The sequence below is a fragment of the Lepidochelys kempii genome, chromosome 1 (genome assembly GCF_965140285.1).
Source record: "Lepidochelys kempii isolate rLepKem1 chromosome 1, rLepKem1.hap1, whole genome shotgun sequence".
NCBI lineage: Eukaryota > Metazoa > Chordata > Testudines > Cheloniidae > Lepidochelys > Lepidochelys kempii.
In genome coordinates this window covers 241,350,509-241,369,743 of record NC_136380.1, presented here as the reverse complement: position 1 = coordinate 241,369,743, position 19,235 = coordinate 241,350,509, and the positions used below count along the sequence as shown (strand labels likewise).

Below are 19,235 nucleotides of genomic sequence, written 5' to 3'. Positions count from 1 at the left end.
GGTTATTCTTTCAAAAGTTTACAACTGAACATGGACTTAATACAGCTTTGAACCTTTACTATGCAAAAGAAGAATGCTGCTTTCCCTTTATTTTTGTAGTAATTTACGTTTAACACACTACTGTACTGTGTTTGCTTTTTGTGTGTGTGTGTGTCTCTGCTGCTGCTTGATTATGTACTTTGGGTTCTAAATGAGGTGTGTGGTTGACTGGTCAGTTTGTAACTCTGGTGTTCGTAATTCTGAGGTTCTATGGTAATAGTAGTATGGTATCTTCAGGAGACATTCACCAGTTAGGTTCCTCTAGCCATAATGCAGACAACTGTGTGGACTCTGGTAGCTGGATTACCTGGTGGACTCATGTGGAATTTTCACCTCAATCTCCACATGATTTCAGACCTGACCCTTGTCATTCTCTGATCATTGCAGAATGAAGTCTGGTTTAGCCTGTTCTTACCAAAATAGTGTAGGGTTTGACTAGAGCTTTGCCATGTGGGCTGATGAGGGAATGACACTGTTATTCAGGACCTTTTCTTCACCCATACAGCGATGATTGCCAATCATCCCCTGTCTGATCACTCAAGCACTCTTCCTTGGATTTTTTTTCAACTGACGCAAAGCAGCATAAGTATACTCATTTCCCTCCACTCCACCAAGTGGTGTGAACCAGTGACCAAACAACCATGTGTCCCCACTTCTCCTCCTATGGTGCTTCTCTGCCACATTGCTCCCTGCTGACAGCACAGGTAACAGAGTGAAAGTGACTGGACTTCAGATTTCTGAAGCTCTTCATGCTGGCATTTCAGAGATCCAGGTTCTGTTCGGCTGCTTGCACAATCAAACTGTAGCCTAATACCAGGAAGCCCAGCACAGGAAATGGAGGGAGGAGGAGGTAGAGATGGAATTCAAGGTGCTCCACCTACCACAGAATTTGAAAAGCACCCATTGAACTCAATTGAAATTACTCATATTCTGTGATTAGAAAATAAGGAACAAGGATGAGAAAGACAAGGGGAGAGAGACGATGAAAGAGAGCAGAGGGAGAGAAATGGCTCAGAGTGGAACACAGGAAAAAGAGACCATAAGCATCACAGCCCAGAGGGGTGGTATAATGTCAAGGAGGCAGCCTTTGAAATTCCTTACCGGTACTTTGTGACAGCCATAGAAGAAAATCCACCCCGCTCTCCCTCAGGGAATCCATCTCAGGTTTTATACTGAGCCCCATGGGACAGGACTTTAGGAATTTAGTCAGTGCCCTGTGAATGCTCATGCAGTGCAGGCATGATCAATTACATTCATAGTATGTACATCACTACTGACTCTTCATGCTTTGATTAAGGAGCTCCAAGTAAGTGGGGACAAAACAAAAGGTCACTTGTATTTATGAACTGTGCTTCTGTCTTTGATCATCAATTTTTGTGTGATGGCTCGGCACTGGGCCATAACAATAAACGCAGACAGATGGAGCCCTGTCACTTTTGTCTCGGTAGCAGCTTTTCTTTACCATATCCAAATTTTGACTTGCCTTTTTTGCTCATTAGCTCCAGTTCCAGAGACAGCCAGCTGGCAATCGTTTGCCAAGAAGAAGTGTCTCAGGATGAGATTTATGATGAGAATTTGAATGAAGACGTAGAGTACTGTAGCGAACCAAGCCTGATCTCTACTGAAATGTGAGCTTTGCAATACAGTGGCCAAGCTGTTTGGGGTTTTCTGGTTGGGGTGCTGTGTGATATCTTTCTTTAAAGACCCTTCATAAGTTCAGCCGAGGGAATGGAACTAGGGGAAGGCTAGTAAGAAGAAACAGGTTTGCAGATGGAACACTGCGCCAATCCAGATAGCAAAGGATGAAAAAGTGTGCTTAAGCCCAGGCAAATAATATTGGGAAAGGAATTTTTTCTATGATTTCTTGAAGTCCCTTTCCTCCCAGTGGTACCACTGGCAGTGCTACCTCCAGGCCCCTTCACCATCCATTTCTAATGTCTAAAGTTCCCAGATTTTATCACCTGAGCTTTCTCTGTCCCAGTCTTGGATGCTGTCTCTGGAGCATTTAGATCTAGCAAACTAACAAGTTAGCTACATCCCTTCTTCGTGAATAGAGTGTCCTTCCTCTTCCCCTTTTCCTCATCTCCTGCCAAATAGTGCGGCCTTTCCCTAGTAGAAGGGATATCTCATCCAGCATGATACCCTGCTCAAGTGATGGCTCCAACCTCTCTGTTTTTCATTCCAGGCTGTCATACCAAGATGATGAAAACAGACAACTGACTCCACCTGAAAACAACAAAGGGGAGGGCTCCAAGCTGTCTCCAAAGAGTGGATTTCTTCGCTCTTCGTCACTGGGTAATATTCCAGCAGGATGTACAAGCTGTGCTTTCTGATGCCTGGACTGATTTCTCACATCTTGCTGGAGAATCCTGTCATGTGTGACCTCAGGTTTTGATGTGCACTTTGGTTCCCAGGAAGAACATGAGACACAGAGTGCAGGATAAGATCTTGACAATGCACATGTTTTACCAGCAGGCATCTCCATTGCTTATATACAGCTCAGTCAGTGTATAAGTCTATGGTTCTCTGGACGGCATGCATCTATGTGAACTGGTTGATTAAGTCTGCATGTGAACTAGGGGAACTTATCAGAGCTCTTTGGGCCCAAAAGAACCTCCTCATAGAGCCAGCAGATGGAGTGAATTAGTATGTGGTGGTATTTTCTTTAAATATTGAACAGGAAGAAAGAAAATGTTCTTCTTTCCTCTCTTGCAAAAGAAAAAATGATGAATTTCAGTACAAGCAAATACACTGAGAATCTGGTGTCTGCTTTAATTGAAACTTTTCAAGTGTTAGGATTTGCAGACTAAAGTCAAGAGCGCTCCTCTGACCATGCAGTTTCACAGAGGTACCAGCCCCTTCACATCAGTGAATCTTTACATTGTTGTAACATGGTTCATTTCCTCATCTAACATCGTTACAACTCATTTTGCCACATCATTCAGAAATCTTCTTCTAGCATACCTAGGAGGATCATCAGTAGCACAGTTTCTACTAGCACTATTGTTAAAAAAAATAATCCCTGTCCAGAATACGTGCTAGTTTTCAGCTGTCTCGGAACACAGCTGTTGGTCAGACTTTATGGTGCTTGACAAACTTTTTCAAATACAGTTGCTCTAGCAAGGTATCAAGGTAAAGTGGACAGGGCCTATAATGGGGATTTTTCCTCTACACCTCCAGAGGTATTACACTGATCTCAAGCTCAGGTCAGAGAGTCTCTGTAATGTGGTGTAAATGATGATCACAGTTCTGTGCCATTGGCATTGCAGGTCGAAGAGCATCTTTTCACTTAGAGTGTCTGAAGAGACAGAAAAACCAAGGTGTAGATGTCACACAGAAGACAGTTCTGCCGTTGCATCTGGTACACCACCAGGTAAGATTTAATTACTAAGCTGCGGCCCACCAACCCAGCTGGACATTTAACATTTGCAGTGCTTACCAATGGCACCACTAGCCAACCTTTCTGAGACCATTTAGGACTGTTTTCTGCAAATATCAAAGATGCTGTTGTTAGAAATTGTTTTTTTGCTCCTGTCAGCTTCTAGTTTCAGGATTTTCATAACTCCCAGAACAAAGCTGCAGGAATATGCTCTTCAAAGTTGGCAATATCAATCAATACCTGACTTACACGAAGGGGAAAAAACAAAAACATAGCTAACATTTCATGGTACAAATAGTTAGCCAAATCCATCCCTACTGTAACTCCATTGACTTTGATGGAACTATTAACATGAGTAGATGGAGAGGGACCACCTCCACTTTAGTACAAAAATAATCAGTTACGCTGATTATTTTTGAAAAGTAACCTGATTACATGAAACTAGTCAGTTTCTTAAAAACCATGACAGAGACATACATCAACTTAGTGCTTTCTACTTGGACATATCTGGATGATTAATCAGCTGTCAAGTCAGAAGTGAACACCTGTCCTTTGTTTGATGCTAAACTGTCTTTCCTTGGCTGACACTATAATACAGGGGCAACCTGCGGCACATATGCCAAAGGCGGCATGCAAGCCAATTTTTATTAGCACGCTGCTGCCAACTGGGGTCCCGGCCACCGGCCCCACTCAGCCCACTGCCTGCCTGGGTGAACGGAACCCCAGGCTGGCAGTGGGCTGAGTGGGGCCGGTGGCCGGCTGGCAGGAACCGGCGGAACCCCAGACTGGCAGCAGGTGAGCCACTGCTGGTCTGTGGTTCTGTCCGCCACCCCATTCAGCCTGCTGACGGTCTGGGGTTCTGGCTGCCGGCCCTTTGCCAGCTGGGGTCCCAGCCATCGGCCCCGCTGAGCCTGCTGCCAGCCTGGGATACCAGTCGCCAGCCCCTCTCACCTCGCTATTGGTCTGGGGTTCCAACCACCCGGCCCTCTGCTAGCCAGGGTCCTGGCTGTCGGCCCGCTCAGCCCGCTGCCAGTCTGGGGTTCCGTCGGGGGGCCCCTGTAAATGTAAAATTTATTACTGGCACACGAAACCTTAAACTAATGAAGACTTGGCACGCCACTTCTCAAAGGTTGCCGCCCCCTGCTATAATATTATAAACTGTTGCAGAAACAGTTTTCATATGGCACTACCAGCCTTGGAACACTTGATGTTCCCTTAGTTAACTGCACATTTCTGGGGTGCTCTTATTATCTGTAGATTGGTATTAGTATACATGATTCTTAAAAAGCACATAAGAGGGTAAGGTCCCTGCTTCAAGGAGCTTTCAGTCTGATTCACTCAATACAGTACACAGATCAACAGTTCAATGCAAGAAGGCCTTGTGGAAGACTGTATTGGGGAAGCATGTCCTTCATGTCTTTCACTGTCAGGAACTCATGGTGCTGCGACAGAAAAACCATCCAGTATTCCACCCCATCAACATTCCCTCTAGTGTAAAAAATGTTAATACTACAAGAAAGCTCCACTACACTATCAGAATATGGTCTTCTGGGTTTGGTAATATTGATTGCTGCTCCCTTTCAGTGGGTGAAATTAAGATTTGCACTGTCCATTGTAAACAATCTGTTAATGTCCCTTTAGATATTAAACACTGAAGGATGTCTTCTCATTGTGAATACTTGAAGAGTTATTCATAGGAAAGGCTCACATATATGTGTATATCCTTCACATATCAATATCTAACTTGCTATGGCCCTTCAGACACTCCTGGAACATTGTCAGTATTGTACTGGTTGGAAACACAGTTTGCTGCATATATCAGTGTATGATCCCTGATTATATTTCTACAACAGGCTGAAGAATCAGTTCAGTTGTGCTTCTAACCAATGTAGGGCCCATCCTGCAGCCTGTTCAATGTAATGGTGCTGCTTATGAGACAGAGACTGCAGGTTTAGGCCTTTAGGGGGAGATATTCAAAAGGCCCAAAGGCCAGCTAGGTGCCCATTTTATACTGAGAATTAATAGGAGCTGGGCAATAGGAGCTGCCTTTTGTGCCTTTAAAAATCTCCCCCTTTATGAAAAATGTTTGGGTAACTGACCCATGGCACTAATAGAAGAGTCTTCTGTTATCCCATTTCTTTGTCTGAAATCATCAGCATAGCATATTTAGAAACCATTCCTGTTTGTGTTAAAGTCAGTTGCCATTGATTTCAATGGGAGGAGGGCTGGAAAGTTAATGAGGGAACTTTCTGCTTACAGATAATACAAAATCCTTTATTTTCTATCAGCTGGCTTCTGATTCCGTTACTCACACTGAGTAGTACCTTACTCTATGAGTTGTCCTATTGACTTGTGGAATAAGGTACCATTCAAGGTGAGTAAAAGTATCAGACTCTGGCCCTATGGAAAGAGGGATTTCATTGAATCACTTATTTAGTTAAAAGGTACTACATGACTCATCAATTATGTATTTAATTCTTTTGAGGGACTGGGTGGCTCAGGGGACTAGTAATGGATATTGATCTTTTCACAAATAGATCACTACATAAAATCCAGTGCAGGTTGGTACTAACTGAACGTTATTACCAACTAAGGTTGGGTCTTTACTAGAACTTATGTCAGCAAAACTTTTGCTGCTCAGGGGTGTGAAAAAACACACCCCACACCACCCGGAGCAACATAATTGTTGCCGGCGTAAGCACTTACGTGCACAGTGCTATGCTGATGAGAGACGCTCTCTCGCCAACATAGCTACCGCTGCTCGTTGAGCTGGTTTTATTATGGGAGAGCTCTCTCCCATCGGCATAACGCGGCCACACGAGCGCTCTTACAGCAACATGGCTGTATCGGTACCGCTGTGCCACTGTAAGCTTGTAAGTCCAGACATGGCCTTAGTGTCACTGGAGACCTAAATAAAATGAGTTGATAGTCTCAGTCCAGTTTCTAGAATAGATATCACCAAAACATATCACCACAATTAGCAGTACATGATGTTGTTAGTGGGATCAGAAGAAGGGTCAAAGATTTGAAGGATGTGGAAAATGAACTACCCTGTCACCCTACGTCAGAAGTGGTGGTCCCTCCGGTACAAGAATGAAGGCATTCTGGCAGGGTTATGTGGGGGAAGTTTGCACTGCTGCTAGCTATATTGTACCTGTTCCATGGACAGAGGATGTCAGTCTTTAGAGCTTTTGATCTGGCACATTTCACCAGAACAAAATAAGCCATTTTTAACGGAATCTTGGTAATAATTACAAAATGGGTCAGCAGAAAACAGAACAGTGTTTTATTACCCACAGCTGTGTTTCATAGAGGTCAATCCATCTAAGTTCCCAATTAGCATAAACCCATTCAAGCCATCCTTGTACTCGTCCCTCACTGCCTAGTCATTCGAGTCGTGCTTCTAAGAGCTGGCTAGTACTGCATTCTTTCTCTCTCTGTCTGAAGGCACTAGCAGTGGCAGGGCTGAGTCCCCTGCTCCAGAGAAGCCATTCCCCAACAACGTTCTCCCCCCGGTTGTGTGCCACGCCCCCTGCCGTGCCCTGTAGCCGTGGCTGGCCACAGAAGACCATCCCGACTTTACGGCTTGATGGAGTGGAGTCCGGTGAGAAACTCAACAGTAGCTTCCCATCAATACACTGCAGCTCCTGGTACTCTGACAGCACCAGCTGCAGAAGCCCTCGGAGAGCCAGGCCAGTCTCCCTCACCGTCCCCAGCCAGACTGGGGGGAGCAGCAGGCAGTTCCACGGCAGCGCTGGCAGCCTTGTCGAAGCGGTAAGTCGACAAAGTCACAGAGGCCTGGGAATGACTGCAGCAGCAACTAGAAATGAGTCATCTTTAGGGCTGCTGTAAGAGGATAGGTATTAGTAGTGCAGACAGCAGTGCTGGGCTTTGGTAGCCATTTCCAGTCAGTGCTTGGTGGCGTGAGTAGGAGGAGAGAGAGGTTTGGTTGGGAAAAGGGAATGGCCAGACAGGAGCTGGGATGGTGGATGGAAGGGTGATGGGACTGATGATGCTAGTGCTAATTTTTATCTTTGTGTTCTGTCTCTGGTTTCCCGCTTGCTTTTGAAGGTCTTGATTTCAGAAGGACTGATGCAGTTTGCTCAAGATCCAAAGTTCATTGAGGTCACAACCCAAGAGCTAGCAGATGCCTGTGACATGACAATAGAAGAGATGGAAAATGCAGCAGACAACATACTCAACGGTAACAACAAGCAGAGCCCCAATGGCAACCTCTTGCCTTTTGTTAACTGCAGGGACCCAGGGCAGGACAGTGCAGGAGAGGAAGAGGAAGAGGTGCAGAACCCGGATTGTAGAAAAAGTCAGGAGGAGCTCCAGGACAGCAGGATTTATGTCAGCAGCCTGTAGTTGCCAGGGCTGAAGCGATGCTGGTTTTTTATTTGTTTCAATGTTCCTAATGGGTTTGTTTCAGAAGTGCCTCACTGTTCTCGTGACCTGGAGTAACCGGAACAGCGTTCTTCATTCATTTCTGTTGGGACGAGCCGCAGAGTTGGGTGGTGTAAGAGAGCTTTTCAGGAGCGAATACAACCCCAGCATATGTCCATGAGGAGGAGGAAGAGGTGGCGGAGGAGAGCCAGCCCCTGCTTGTTCTCAGTCGCTGCACAAGGAACGACGGCTGCTTCCTGAATGCAAAGGAGAACCTCAGCTTCCTGTGGATGGCCCTCGCCAAAAGGACCCTGCATCAAACGGGTGTCTTTCAACTTTGCTTGTAAAATCATTTTGCACATATTCTGTATGAGCCTCACCGTCTCCATAAAACCAAGGCCCTTTTGATTTGGAATAGAATGATGGACTTCTTCTCCTGTGGATTCCAGTACCTTGTCGGGGAGGAGGAAGCAGAAGAAGCCTTAGGGGACATGAGAGGCAAATGGCAACACTGCAGGAAGGCTTGTTGACAGAAAATGCAGAGACTCCCAGGCAGTGGTCTCTGCCAACCAATCAGAGCTCAGGTAGCCATGTCTGCCAACCAATCAGAGCTCAGACAGCCAGCTGTGCCAACCAGTCAGAGAGCAGGAAGCAAGCTCTGTCAAGCAGAGCTGAGGCAACCTGCCCTTTTCTAAGTGAGGTGGTGATGGGCTTATGTAGATCTCTCCTTATTTTTGCAGTTTGATATTTTCTTGAAAGCATGTTCCAATTTTTATTTTGAATATTTTTGTTTTGTTTTGGAGGGAGAGGGGAGAAAGGAGCGTTTACAAAGTTTTGTAACCACCCTTTTGTTTTGTCTTCACCTTTGCAAATGTTAAATTGGTTTGGTTACATTGTATTATTTAAACTATTTTTTCTCCATTGAAATTCGGTAGAAGTTATAATGATAGAAGAGTTTTATCAACCATTATGTACACCAAGAATTTGTAATTTAATTTGATAGTAATTGAAATCTCCTTTTTTTTGTTGTTGTTTTATAATTTAAAGATAGTAGGCAATGCACTTGATATAGTCTTGCACATTTGAGTGATTGATTTGGATTCTTTTTAGTGCTAGGTATTTTTGTGAGTATGTGAGCGGCCCTGAGTGAGCGTGTGTGTGTATGAGTGCATACAGTTCTCCACTTCCTGGTTTTACCTTCAGGAGATCTGTATCTGGGGCCATTTGAATGCAAAAACAAACCACTGTCTCTGCTTTTGAAAGGGGAATCAGTAACTCTTTGCATTTTCTGTTCCACAAGATATGCAAAAACAATGCAATAATATTAATTTTAAAATACAATTGTGAGTTGTGTTGGCATTAAAACTGTATAGAAACAAAATTAAGGGGAAAAACAAACAAAAGTGAGAAGGAGTTATGCTTCGATATATTCCGTGTGATGTTTTATTGCATTGATAATGTTTCTGTTGAAGAAACCGTAATACTTGAATTCAGGTCAGTTTCAGTATTTTTCAAATATTTTTTTAAAATGAATTGCAATTGTGCCAAGCGAATATAATGAATTGAATTAAGTTTGTTTTAAAAGATCACTTCTTGTATATTTTGCTGCATGTAAAGTAAATCATTTCGTATTTGGAGTGTGCCAAGCTTTACCTTTGAACTCTTAAGTGCTTTTCTACGTGTGGTTGGGGAAATGGGTACTAAATATTTTTTTTCATTTTTTAATTTGTACAATGAACAAAGTGTACCTAGTGTAAGTAACTAGTCTGCAATCCACTGACAGGTTGAACGTTACTGATTTTGCATATCTTGTGTTCACTTTCCTTTTTCCTCACTCCCTTAAACATGCACAATTAATTTCTGAATAGAGTATCTTGCTTCCTGAAACCAGGACATTTTATCCAGTCTTCATCCTCTTTCCTGTGCTCAGATTCTCTCAATATTTCTTCTCACTAGGGTGGCAAAATCCATATGCCAAGCAGATCGGATAAGATTTCTAGGAACTCAGCTGGCATCAGCAACTCTGGGGGGATGGAATTGTAATAGGTAATTTCATATTTCTTTCACTGAATCTCTAACTCTCATCAGTAATAGAGTTTCCTGGGGTATATGACAGGCAAATGCGAGAGGCAGAGTTATTAGCTAGGGAAAATAATCTAGCTCTGCCCTTAACTGATATTCCAGGGTAAGTGAGGTGAAGAGTTCTGAGTTGTTACTCAAGAGAATTGCTCTGGTACTGCTCTCAGCTGGAGACACTGAGGGTTAGTGACATGAGCCCATATTTTGCACTCCAGTGTGCAATCTCATCGTTCTCTTCATACCTGAGTTTATGGGCCAGGTTCTGGGCCTCAGTCATACTGCTTTAAATCTGGCATAACTCCACTGAAGTCAATGGCACTATGTCTCCCGCCCAGTCTTGTTATTCACTCTGAACTTCCTTTTCTCCCTCCTCTGCCTGGCACTTGTCTCTTACTAGTGACAAACCAGAAGAGAATTGTAGATCTTATGCAATTTGCTGGGTTTTCCTTGGAAATGAAGTCTTCATTTGGAATCTTGGCTGTCTTTATCTAAAACTCACAAGTTTTGCTCCATTTTCCAGATGGATCCCAGAGTTGCAGATCAGTACTGAATAAAGAAGACTGATCTGACTCAGGAAAATCAGAACCAAACTTTCATCTAAAACTTGAGCTTATTCTGAGATCTGAAAATGTTAAGTTTATTATGTATATTGTTTATAGTTTCATGCACCTCTGTACTTTCCTGCTTTTGAATGGGGCCTAAAGAAGAAATAACAAAGGGATATATTTGGTGGTATTGTATTCCCAGTGGTATTATAAAGTGGCTAACAGCACTTCAATATGTCCTGGATATTTTACAAGACAAAGCCTCTTCTCACAAGATTTTCAGCCTAGTTATTGAACCAAAGAAGCTTGCAGCAGTTTAGCTACACATGGGGGGGGGGGGGTGTCAAAGTCTTGAAATCCTTACTCAAGACTTACCTAGGCAAAATTATGCATAGACATCAATTAGCCCAGTGCGGAGCATTTTTACTGGTTCTTTACTGAGACAAACGCTCATGGAGTTTTGCCTATGACTTGCATGTGGATTCGGGATTTTACTTATCTGATCCAAATCAAACCTCCAAACCTTTTGAAGGTTCTCCATTTTTAATGCTGTGATGCATAGGTTCAGTGCTATTGAAAATGAAGTATCCCCACTTCTAGTCACCTATTTCTGAGAGGGAGTCAGGTGGTAGCATCTCCCTAACTCATTCTTTTTTACTGAATAGTTCCTTTGACGCAAATTTAGTGCGAGTTGTTGGTGCTCATCACCTCTGAAAAACAAGCTACTAATCTGTAGTAGTCTTTACTGAAGTCAGTGGGAGCTCTGGGTGCTCAGCAAGTGCTCATTTCCTCTTCAGATTTGGCCTCAGGCTAGAGGAAGAAGCTTACATCATCTACATCCTTCTGTGAAAACTGCTATTCCCTCAGTGATCACACCCTGCAGAGGGCTGGAGAAACCCCCATCTCTCTACTGAACAGTCCTCTACATCCTACTGATTTAAATCCTTGTACAGAGAGGACAATGCAGCTGAAGATGATATTTATAATTGGAGAGTGGTACTAAAATCAGAACTTGCTGATGCCAGCTGTGCTAATTTCACTCTCTTTGGAAGATGGCATTTCATTTAGGTACTTTCTGACATACAGAGTGCAATAGGTCTGAGCAAAGAGCTACTGCCTCCATCAAGTGGAGCAGGGTCTGGGCCATGGTGAGGAGGAGAGAGCAGGTTTAGTTCCCTGGAGTGTCTTTCCTTTCCCTGTGTATTGGAGCTAGTGTCAGGTACAATCACTGCACTGTGAGTGGAAACACTGAAGAAGTGAATGATTGAGGAGTTTTGTGTAAGGAAAAAGAAAGGAGGAAATAGTCTTCATCATTTGCGTGTGGTTGATCTGCAGCTTGTTAACAGTACACTGCAGACTAAAGACATTTCTTAAAAAAACAAAAAAACTGCTCTCTTATCACCCCTGGTCATTACTCCAGGCAGCACCAGGCCAGTCACACTGGATGCATTTCTTTTTTCTTCCTTACTCTGTGTGGCTGACAGGATGGAAAAAGTGGGACTGATGATCCAGAGCTGGAGTTTCCTTATCCACGGACCTTTTCTGCATCATCTGCCTCTTCAGCTGGACATATGAATGATGATGATGATGTAGATGCTGCTGCTACTGTGAGGGGTTCAACTGTTTGATTCCCCTGCCCGACCGCACCCCAGTCTGGAGGGACAGCTGAAGGAGCGCCATGTACAGAATCACATCTATTTCTGCTTTGTTTTCTGACTCAAAACCCTGCCCCCTCGATGACTACGACAACAACAACAAAAAAAGGGCAAATGCATTTTTTTTACATTTCTTGATAATTTTCAAAGCAATGTATCATTGCTTTCTTCAGACTGATGCCAATATAACAGTTGAATGGGTCTCAGCCAGGCTCCTGTGTCTTTTCTGACTGCTAGTTTCAGATTGCTGTGTGAAATGTATGCATGTTTGCACACAGACACAATCCCACAAGGTGATAGACTCACAAGCCAGTCAGGTTGCTAACATGCTTTTTACATGCAGTTGGAGGCCTCTTGCTTCTTACATACAGATGAAAAAACTAATCAGCAAACCACAGAATGAATGAAGCAGCCACATTTGGACAGAACTGAATAATATAATATATATCCACAATACAGCCTTGACTGTCCAAGTGTCATGTGGGACACTGAGTAAGAAGTTTGGAAATCAAGGGATTTTAAAGTAATTAACATCTACCAGAGAACCTGCATTTACTTCAGATAGTTGTGCATTTTGATAGGTTCAGATAATCAAGATTGTAGTGCATATAAAGAAAATATAAAGAAAGTCCAGGCAAAAGATCTAAATCACTTCTCACTAATGCCAGTCTAAACCAAGTATAATTCATTTGAAGCTAATGAGGCAATACTGATATCACCCCGGTGTGAAATCAGAATCAGGCCCAGAAAATTTATTTTTTCCTTCCTTTATTTTCTTCCCTGAAGGAGCCCGACTATAAATTTTGCATAAACCAGAGCTGTCTAGATTTTTCATTTTTATTTTAATATCTGATTTTAGTTGGCTTCGTCAGATAAATTAATTCCCATTTTTAATTAAGCAGCCCAGGGATCAAAACGGTTCTTATCAGAAGTTCAGTCCCAAGAGAGACCCTCTGCTGCTGCTTTGTTTCTGAGGGTCTCACAGTAAGAGCCATGTGGCCTCCCTGCTCCAGCGGGCCTGACATGTGGGCCGGTGAGAAGGGCCGCAGAGCAATGAAGTGCGTGGTGCAGCGTTAAAACCAGACAGGTCTCTAACTTAATATAAAGAGGTCTGTGGTATCACACTGGGATGAAAGTCTCTCCTGATATTAAAATCAGCGTCCTGTTCAAAGCCCCTATTCTCCCCACCTTGTAGAGACTTTGCTTAAGACGAGCATAAAGAACAGCCCCTCTTTAGAAGTGAGCAGTACTGTCTAAAGGGCTACCCCAAAAACGCATCTTCAATAAGCAAACTGCTGTAGGCATTTATCTACTTCAGCATTATGAATGACTTCACAGGAGGCAAAAATCAATAGCTCACAATCTCATCACATTCTCAAACTGTTTTTTCTTTATTCCATCTCACTCAGACAACCTGCTTTCATTGAAGTCCAACACATCACATCACTGCTTTCACTTGGTCCAGGAGCAAACTGGCTGGGTCATAGGCCAAATGCTATGCTACACACACAGACATGCTTCCTTCCTAGAGCAGATGCTCCCCCAACCTTCAAACAACCTCCTTCCTATGCAGTAACCTTCCCAACCATCTTCCCCTACTTAGTACAGAGCTTACCTGCCACTAGTCTTCTCATCCATATGATGGATGTCCTGAATTGTTGTCCAGCCAGGCAAAATGTAATCTATTTCCCAGAGAGAATCCGGGGCCAGTTTGCTCCTGGCTCAGTCAGTTAGACTAGTTTTCAGTACTCCTTAAAACCTCTCATGCCATGACCGCTCATGGAATTGACAGATGCAGGGGTGTCCAGTCCAGCTATGACCGTTTGAATGGGGGAAGATCTCAAATAACTAAAAGTGAGATTTTGAATATCACATTACAAACTGCTTCATCACTCAAGAGAGATGCTTTTAAAACTGCCTTAACAAATGAATTCAAAATGTTGGAGGGAGACTCCCTCCAAATGAGTGACACACGGCAACAAGGGAAAAGCCATTTTGGGGGTGAAATCTGGCTGGAAGTGGCTGGAATCCAGCTCAGTTCCAGAGGTGAAAACATAGTTTAGGGCCTGATCCTGTAGTAGTTACTCAGGATACATTCCCCTTGACTTCATTGATTAAAGACTGCAAGATCAGGACTTTACAAGGCAGAGGTGGGTATTTTCTTGCCTGCATCTGATTAATTTGGGAACTGATCCTGCAAGGTGCTAAGCATATGTATTTCCCATTTGCTTCCACGGAAGATTTGGTTGCTCAGCATCTCTCAGGTTCAGCACTTCATCATTTCCTGCTCAGACCATCAGCTATAAATGTTGACAAATGTAAAGTGTTTTGCCTTCATTTTAATTGCCCAGTGCTGTTAAATGAACTGTCCTAGGTGTATGCCACCCCAGATGTAAGTCTCCTCTCCCACATTTCTCTCCACCCCAGATGTCCCTACCATCTTCACTGAAGCCCTTCCCAGTACTAGTTCTTTACCACATCCCACAATTTTATACCCAGGTTTCATGAAACCACAGAAATGCTTTTGTAAATAATGCTGTACAGTTTGTAACTGTAAGTGTACGCCTGTCATCGGTGCCAGAGTCCGGCTTGCCCTCTCGCACGTTTTAAAAATCAATGACGAAAAGTTAGAGCGAATGGCCCACAAGTGAGCGATAGGGTCATCTCTGTGTGGGACAAATGTATATTCCTGTAAGATTGCATTTTTATCTAAGGAATGATGTTATTTTAAAAAATTGCTAATAAATTTCTAAACAATGCCTAGATTGGTTCAGTATCTGTAAATTTTATCCTAACTTTTTACACATCCATCCCCTTCTCTCAACAGTGTCTAAAAACAAGCCAACTGCCTGCAAACCCTTATTCACTTGAATAGTCACACTGAAGTTAATGGGATTACTCATGTGATTTAAGACTTTGCAAAACTGGGACCCTGGTACTGACAAACTATCATGATAAATATCACCCTAGAAAATTCAGTTACATTCTATAGTAGAATTACCCTAATTACATTGTAGTTACTCCGTAATGTCTGACTATAAAATGTAACCAATGCAGTTAACCTCCTGGCTATAGGATTTTGTGCTACATATATGTCAAACTGTATAATTTCAGCATAATTACAATTAAATTAATACTTTAAGCATGAAACTAACAGGGCATTAATAAGTAATTCAGTCACCTATTTAGCTTACTGATTATATGAATTTGTGGCATAACTATCCTGCAATTTTCTTTTATAATTCCAGTGGAACAACACAACACAGTATAATAAACCATAGGTAATTACAGCCACTGTATTGCAAAGTGATTCAGAAAATTCTTCTTTAAAAAAAAAAAAAATCAGTGATTCTTCTTAAACTGTTTATAAATAGCCTCTGAGCTTGGTAACGAAATGTTGCAATGGGGAGGGGGGGGGGTCTTCCAGTGCAGACCATAATCACTGGAAGCCTTTCATTGCAGCATGAGGCTATGAGGAGGAACAGACACAAGCCAAACTCACCATTGGCAAAAACTGATCTAATGTCATTGAAATCTAGGGAGTGGCATTTTCTTATCCAAGGACTAAATTTGGCCTTCAGTTAGAAACATTCACCACAAAACCATGAGAAACTGGCTTGGTCTCAAATTCCATTACAACCTGAACATTCAGCTCAGGTTTGTTGAAAAGTTCACTTATCTGCGACCCACTCCAGGATCAGGTGAGCCAGGTTATGGTTTTGTGTTGAAACCATGTGGAGTGTGTGGTTCCAACGCAAAATCAGATGAAACTCCAAGGTTTAGAATGTATTTGAATTTCAGGTTGAGGATGTGTTCAGACAGGAAACTCAAAGTGAAACCTGTGGTAGTGGAAAGAGGAACTCTATGTACATCAGCTAAAAGGTTTGCACAAGCTCTTGTGAACCAAAAGCACTGAAAGTTACTCCCTACCATACGGAGATATAATACTATGCACTTTCATAACACCTTCCACTTGAGGACCTCAAGCCACTTGAATCCAATGTTTATTAATTAAAATTCACACCACCTCAAGAAGGTTGTTATATCCCCAGTTTACTGATGGGGAAAATGGGCCCAGAGATTGTGACTTCCCCAGGATACACCTGAAGTCAGTGACAAGTCCAAGAACAGAAACCAGCTCTATGACTTTTCAGCCCCATGATTTAGCCACAAGACTATCCTTCTTTTAGCAATAATGGGCATGTAATATATAACTAATTCACAGTTCACAGCAAATGCTGAGGTAAGAAGTGAAAACTAGAGTCCACCTCTGGCTAGCCTGTCACAGGATGGCCAATTTGAAGTCTGCATAACGCTGTGTGTTAATGGAGCTTTCCCCTGAGCACTCCAGCCTTTGACAACATGGCAGTGCTCTGGCTTGCTCTTTCTGTCTGTTTCAATGGCAATTTACGAAGGAAACAACAAAGCCAAGAGTTCTGAGAGGCACTGACTACAGGACACTTGTTGGTCTTTTGTTTTTTTTAAAATCTGCTCAACAAACAATGGGTTTTCAAACATGCATGAAGGGAAGACATAAAAATGGGAAAATAATAAACATTGTAAATGAAACACAACAAGCCTAAGGAGTTATAATGGGATCTAAAGCCTTTCATCTCTAAATTCAGGTTGGCTTGGATCAGCAGTGATAGGAAGTGGTTACTATCTGATGACTATGAATTGTGGTCTCAGCAAAGTTGCATCTACAACACAGCCAGAAACTGGCACTTTTACTTGCAACTGCCATAGAAAGGCCGAGGACTAAATGAATAGAGATTAATTTGTTCTCACCCCTAAGGTGGGCCCTTCCATAATGTAGTAGGAAGAGAGCCTGAGACATAAGCCCTTGTATCAGAGGCCTGGTATGAGGCAGGACCTGCTCACAGAATCTGGCAAGAACAGGGCTGATATTGCAGAAATACACATGCCTAAGAAGTGCTAAGCACAGAGCACTCACATCCCAATATCAAGGATGATACAAAAACATTCCCCAAGGATAACAGAAACACACTTACCCCTCCTAAAGGATAAGGTCAGAATGACAGTACGTAACTTGTTTATATAGGGGTATAATGATGTATCTCAGAGGGAGTATCTTTGGCCAGCCTAGCAGGCAGTGGAAAGTCCCGCCACTGACTGAGCTGCGTCCATTTTCAAAGGCAAACATGTCTTAGTATCCTCATAGAGTCTGCCAGGTGCTATCACTGTGCTTCGTCAACAACAAACCTCGCTGGGTGCCTTCATATCTTAACGGATCTTGTGGTCATTGGGCAGTTTGCTCGAGGTCTGCTGTGCCAACTGTCTGCAAAGCTGGGACAGCACACAAAGAGAACACACACACGCAACCACATGTGAGAGTTAATGTACATTAATTCAGTGTAGCAAAGTTTTCTTTGATGCTTTGTAGCTAGAGAACGTCAGTCTCCAGCACTGTCAGGACAGCACTTACCACAAGCAATAAATTCACTTTAATAAATAAACTGAATAATACAAAAGTTTCATTTTGACTATATGTGGGCAATACAGACCAAACAATAGTTGGTTGGTGAGAATTTCATCTTGTGTATACTTTGCTTGGGTAGGTTCAAGATGTAAAAGGCTTTATTCTCCATTGCCTTTCATTTTGTGTGGTCACTTATACCTGCACAAAGTTTAAAATGCTACACAATCCAAATGGTAGCATCTTACACCCAACTTTGCACAAGTATAATTGACTACCCGGGGTGCAATGGAGAATCAGGCCCTAAATTCAGCTCTGGAGTGAGTTTAAGGAGTTCAAATCTGGGGTTTTCATTTGGCTCATAAATAGGAGGGCTATTTGGAGAATTTGGCTCCCATGTCAGAATTGGGTTTTAGTCATCCCCGAAGTTCAGCAGTGTTCGATCCAGCATTTTGGTTGAAGGCTATCTTTATGCTTACTGTGACAGCAATGGTTGCCACTCATTAGCCAAGTTTCCTTTCCTCACATCAATACACCATGAACCCACAAAGGAAATTGTTTACTTTGTATTTTTCTCTGTACAACTGAACATAACCTACCTTTAGGATCTTACAGGACTCAGTGTCAGGGCCTCCAGAATTTTGCCCTTCCCCAGAGACCAATAATGTACTGTTTGAACAAGACCAGGTCACTAGCTCATTGTTTACCTGTTAGAGGTGTATGGTCAGTGAATACTCAGGAGGCTCAGACACCAGAAAACTTTGATTGGAGTCCACATTGCTGCTGAAACACAAGGTAATTTTCCAAACATGCTGGCTCCAACACTTTCTTACTCAAACATGTTTTTGGGGGGCGAGAGGGGGTCAGGAAGAGTGCCCCTTCCAGGAGCAGAAAGCAGGGAGGAGCCTGTCTCAGTGGAGGCAGTGACAGGTTTTAAAATGACACCTTCCCAGAAACAAATTCCGAGTCTGGAACTGATCTCAGACTCTGGGACCCGGGCAAGACCGATTCGGGCTGCTCCTGTGTGGGCGCATGGAGGGTAGAGACGAGCACGCAGCGACTCCCGCCCTCCTGCGGATCCCCCCTGCAGCGACCGCCGCACCCCCGCGATGCGTGGTCCCCGCGCACATGGCGTGAGGGAGTCACCGCCCCCGCCCGGGATGTGGTGGGGAAGGGGCCGGCCCCGTCGTCCCCGACGGGACACGGCCGGCGCTGGATGGCACGTGGTGCGCTCTTCAAACCGCAGCGGTCAACCCTGCGCGCGTGCCGCAAAGGCCTCGCCTTCCCCATCGCCTCCAGCCACTGCGCTTCCCCGCCCGCCGCAGCTCCCTGGAGCTCTCGCCGCGGTGCCCCCCTTCAGCTCTGCGTCCCCCGCCTAGACTCAGACAGGCACGCAAATGCACCGCCCCCCACCCCCCACACAGACAGGGACAGCACAGCCCCCCCCACACACAGACAGGCACAGCACAGCCCCCCCCCCCCCACACACACACACAGACAGGGACAGCACAGCCCCCCCACACACACACAGACAGGCACAGCACAGCCCCCCCCACACACACACACAGGGACAGGCACAGCACAGCCCCCCCCCCACACACACACACAGACAGGCACAGCACAGCCCCCCCCCCCAGATACAGGCACAGCACAGCCCCCCCCCCCAGATACAGGCACACAGAGAAAGGCACAGCCCCCCACACACACACACACAG

General features: G+C 43.9%; 2 protein-coding genes across 2 annotated transcripts in view; one reads left to right on the top strand and one right to left on the bottom strand.

Moving 5' to 3' along the window:
* Window positions 1-14,842, top strand: part of CACNA1C (calcium voltage-gated channel subunit alpha1 C) — a 704,641-nt gene extending 689,799 nt beyond the window's left edge. The window contains exons 44-48 of the mRNA XM_078849824.1: window positions 1,539-1,667; window positions 2,225-2,334; window positions 3,309-3,412; window positions 6,866-7,192; window positions 7,490-14,842. Coding sequence (XP_078705950.1) covers window positions 1,539-1,667; window positions 2,225-2,334; window positions 3,309-3,412; window positions 6,866-7,192; window positions 7,490-7,786 — 967 coding nt within the window. The 3' untranslated portion in view covers window positions 7,787-14,842. The remainder of the gene's footprint in view (window positions 1-1,538; window positions 1,668-2,224; window positions 2,335-3,308; window positions 3,413-6,865; window positions 7,193-7,489) is intronic.
* The window catches only part of BID (BH3 interacting domain death agonist), a 536,402-nt gene that overhangs the window by 45,721 nt on the left and 471,446 nt on the right, over window positions 1-19,235 (bottom strand). The gene's annotated exons all lie outside the window — the stretch shown is intronic.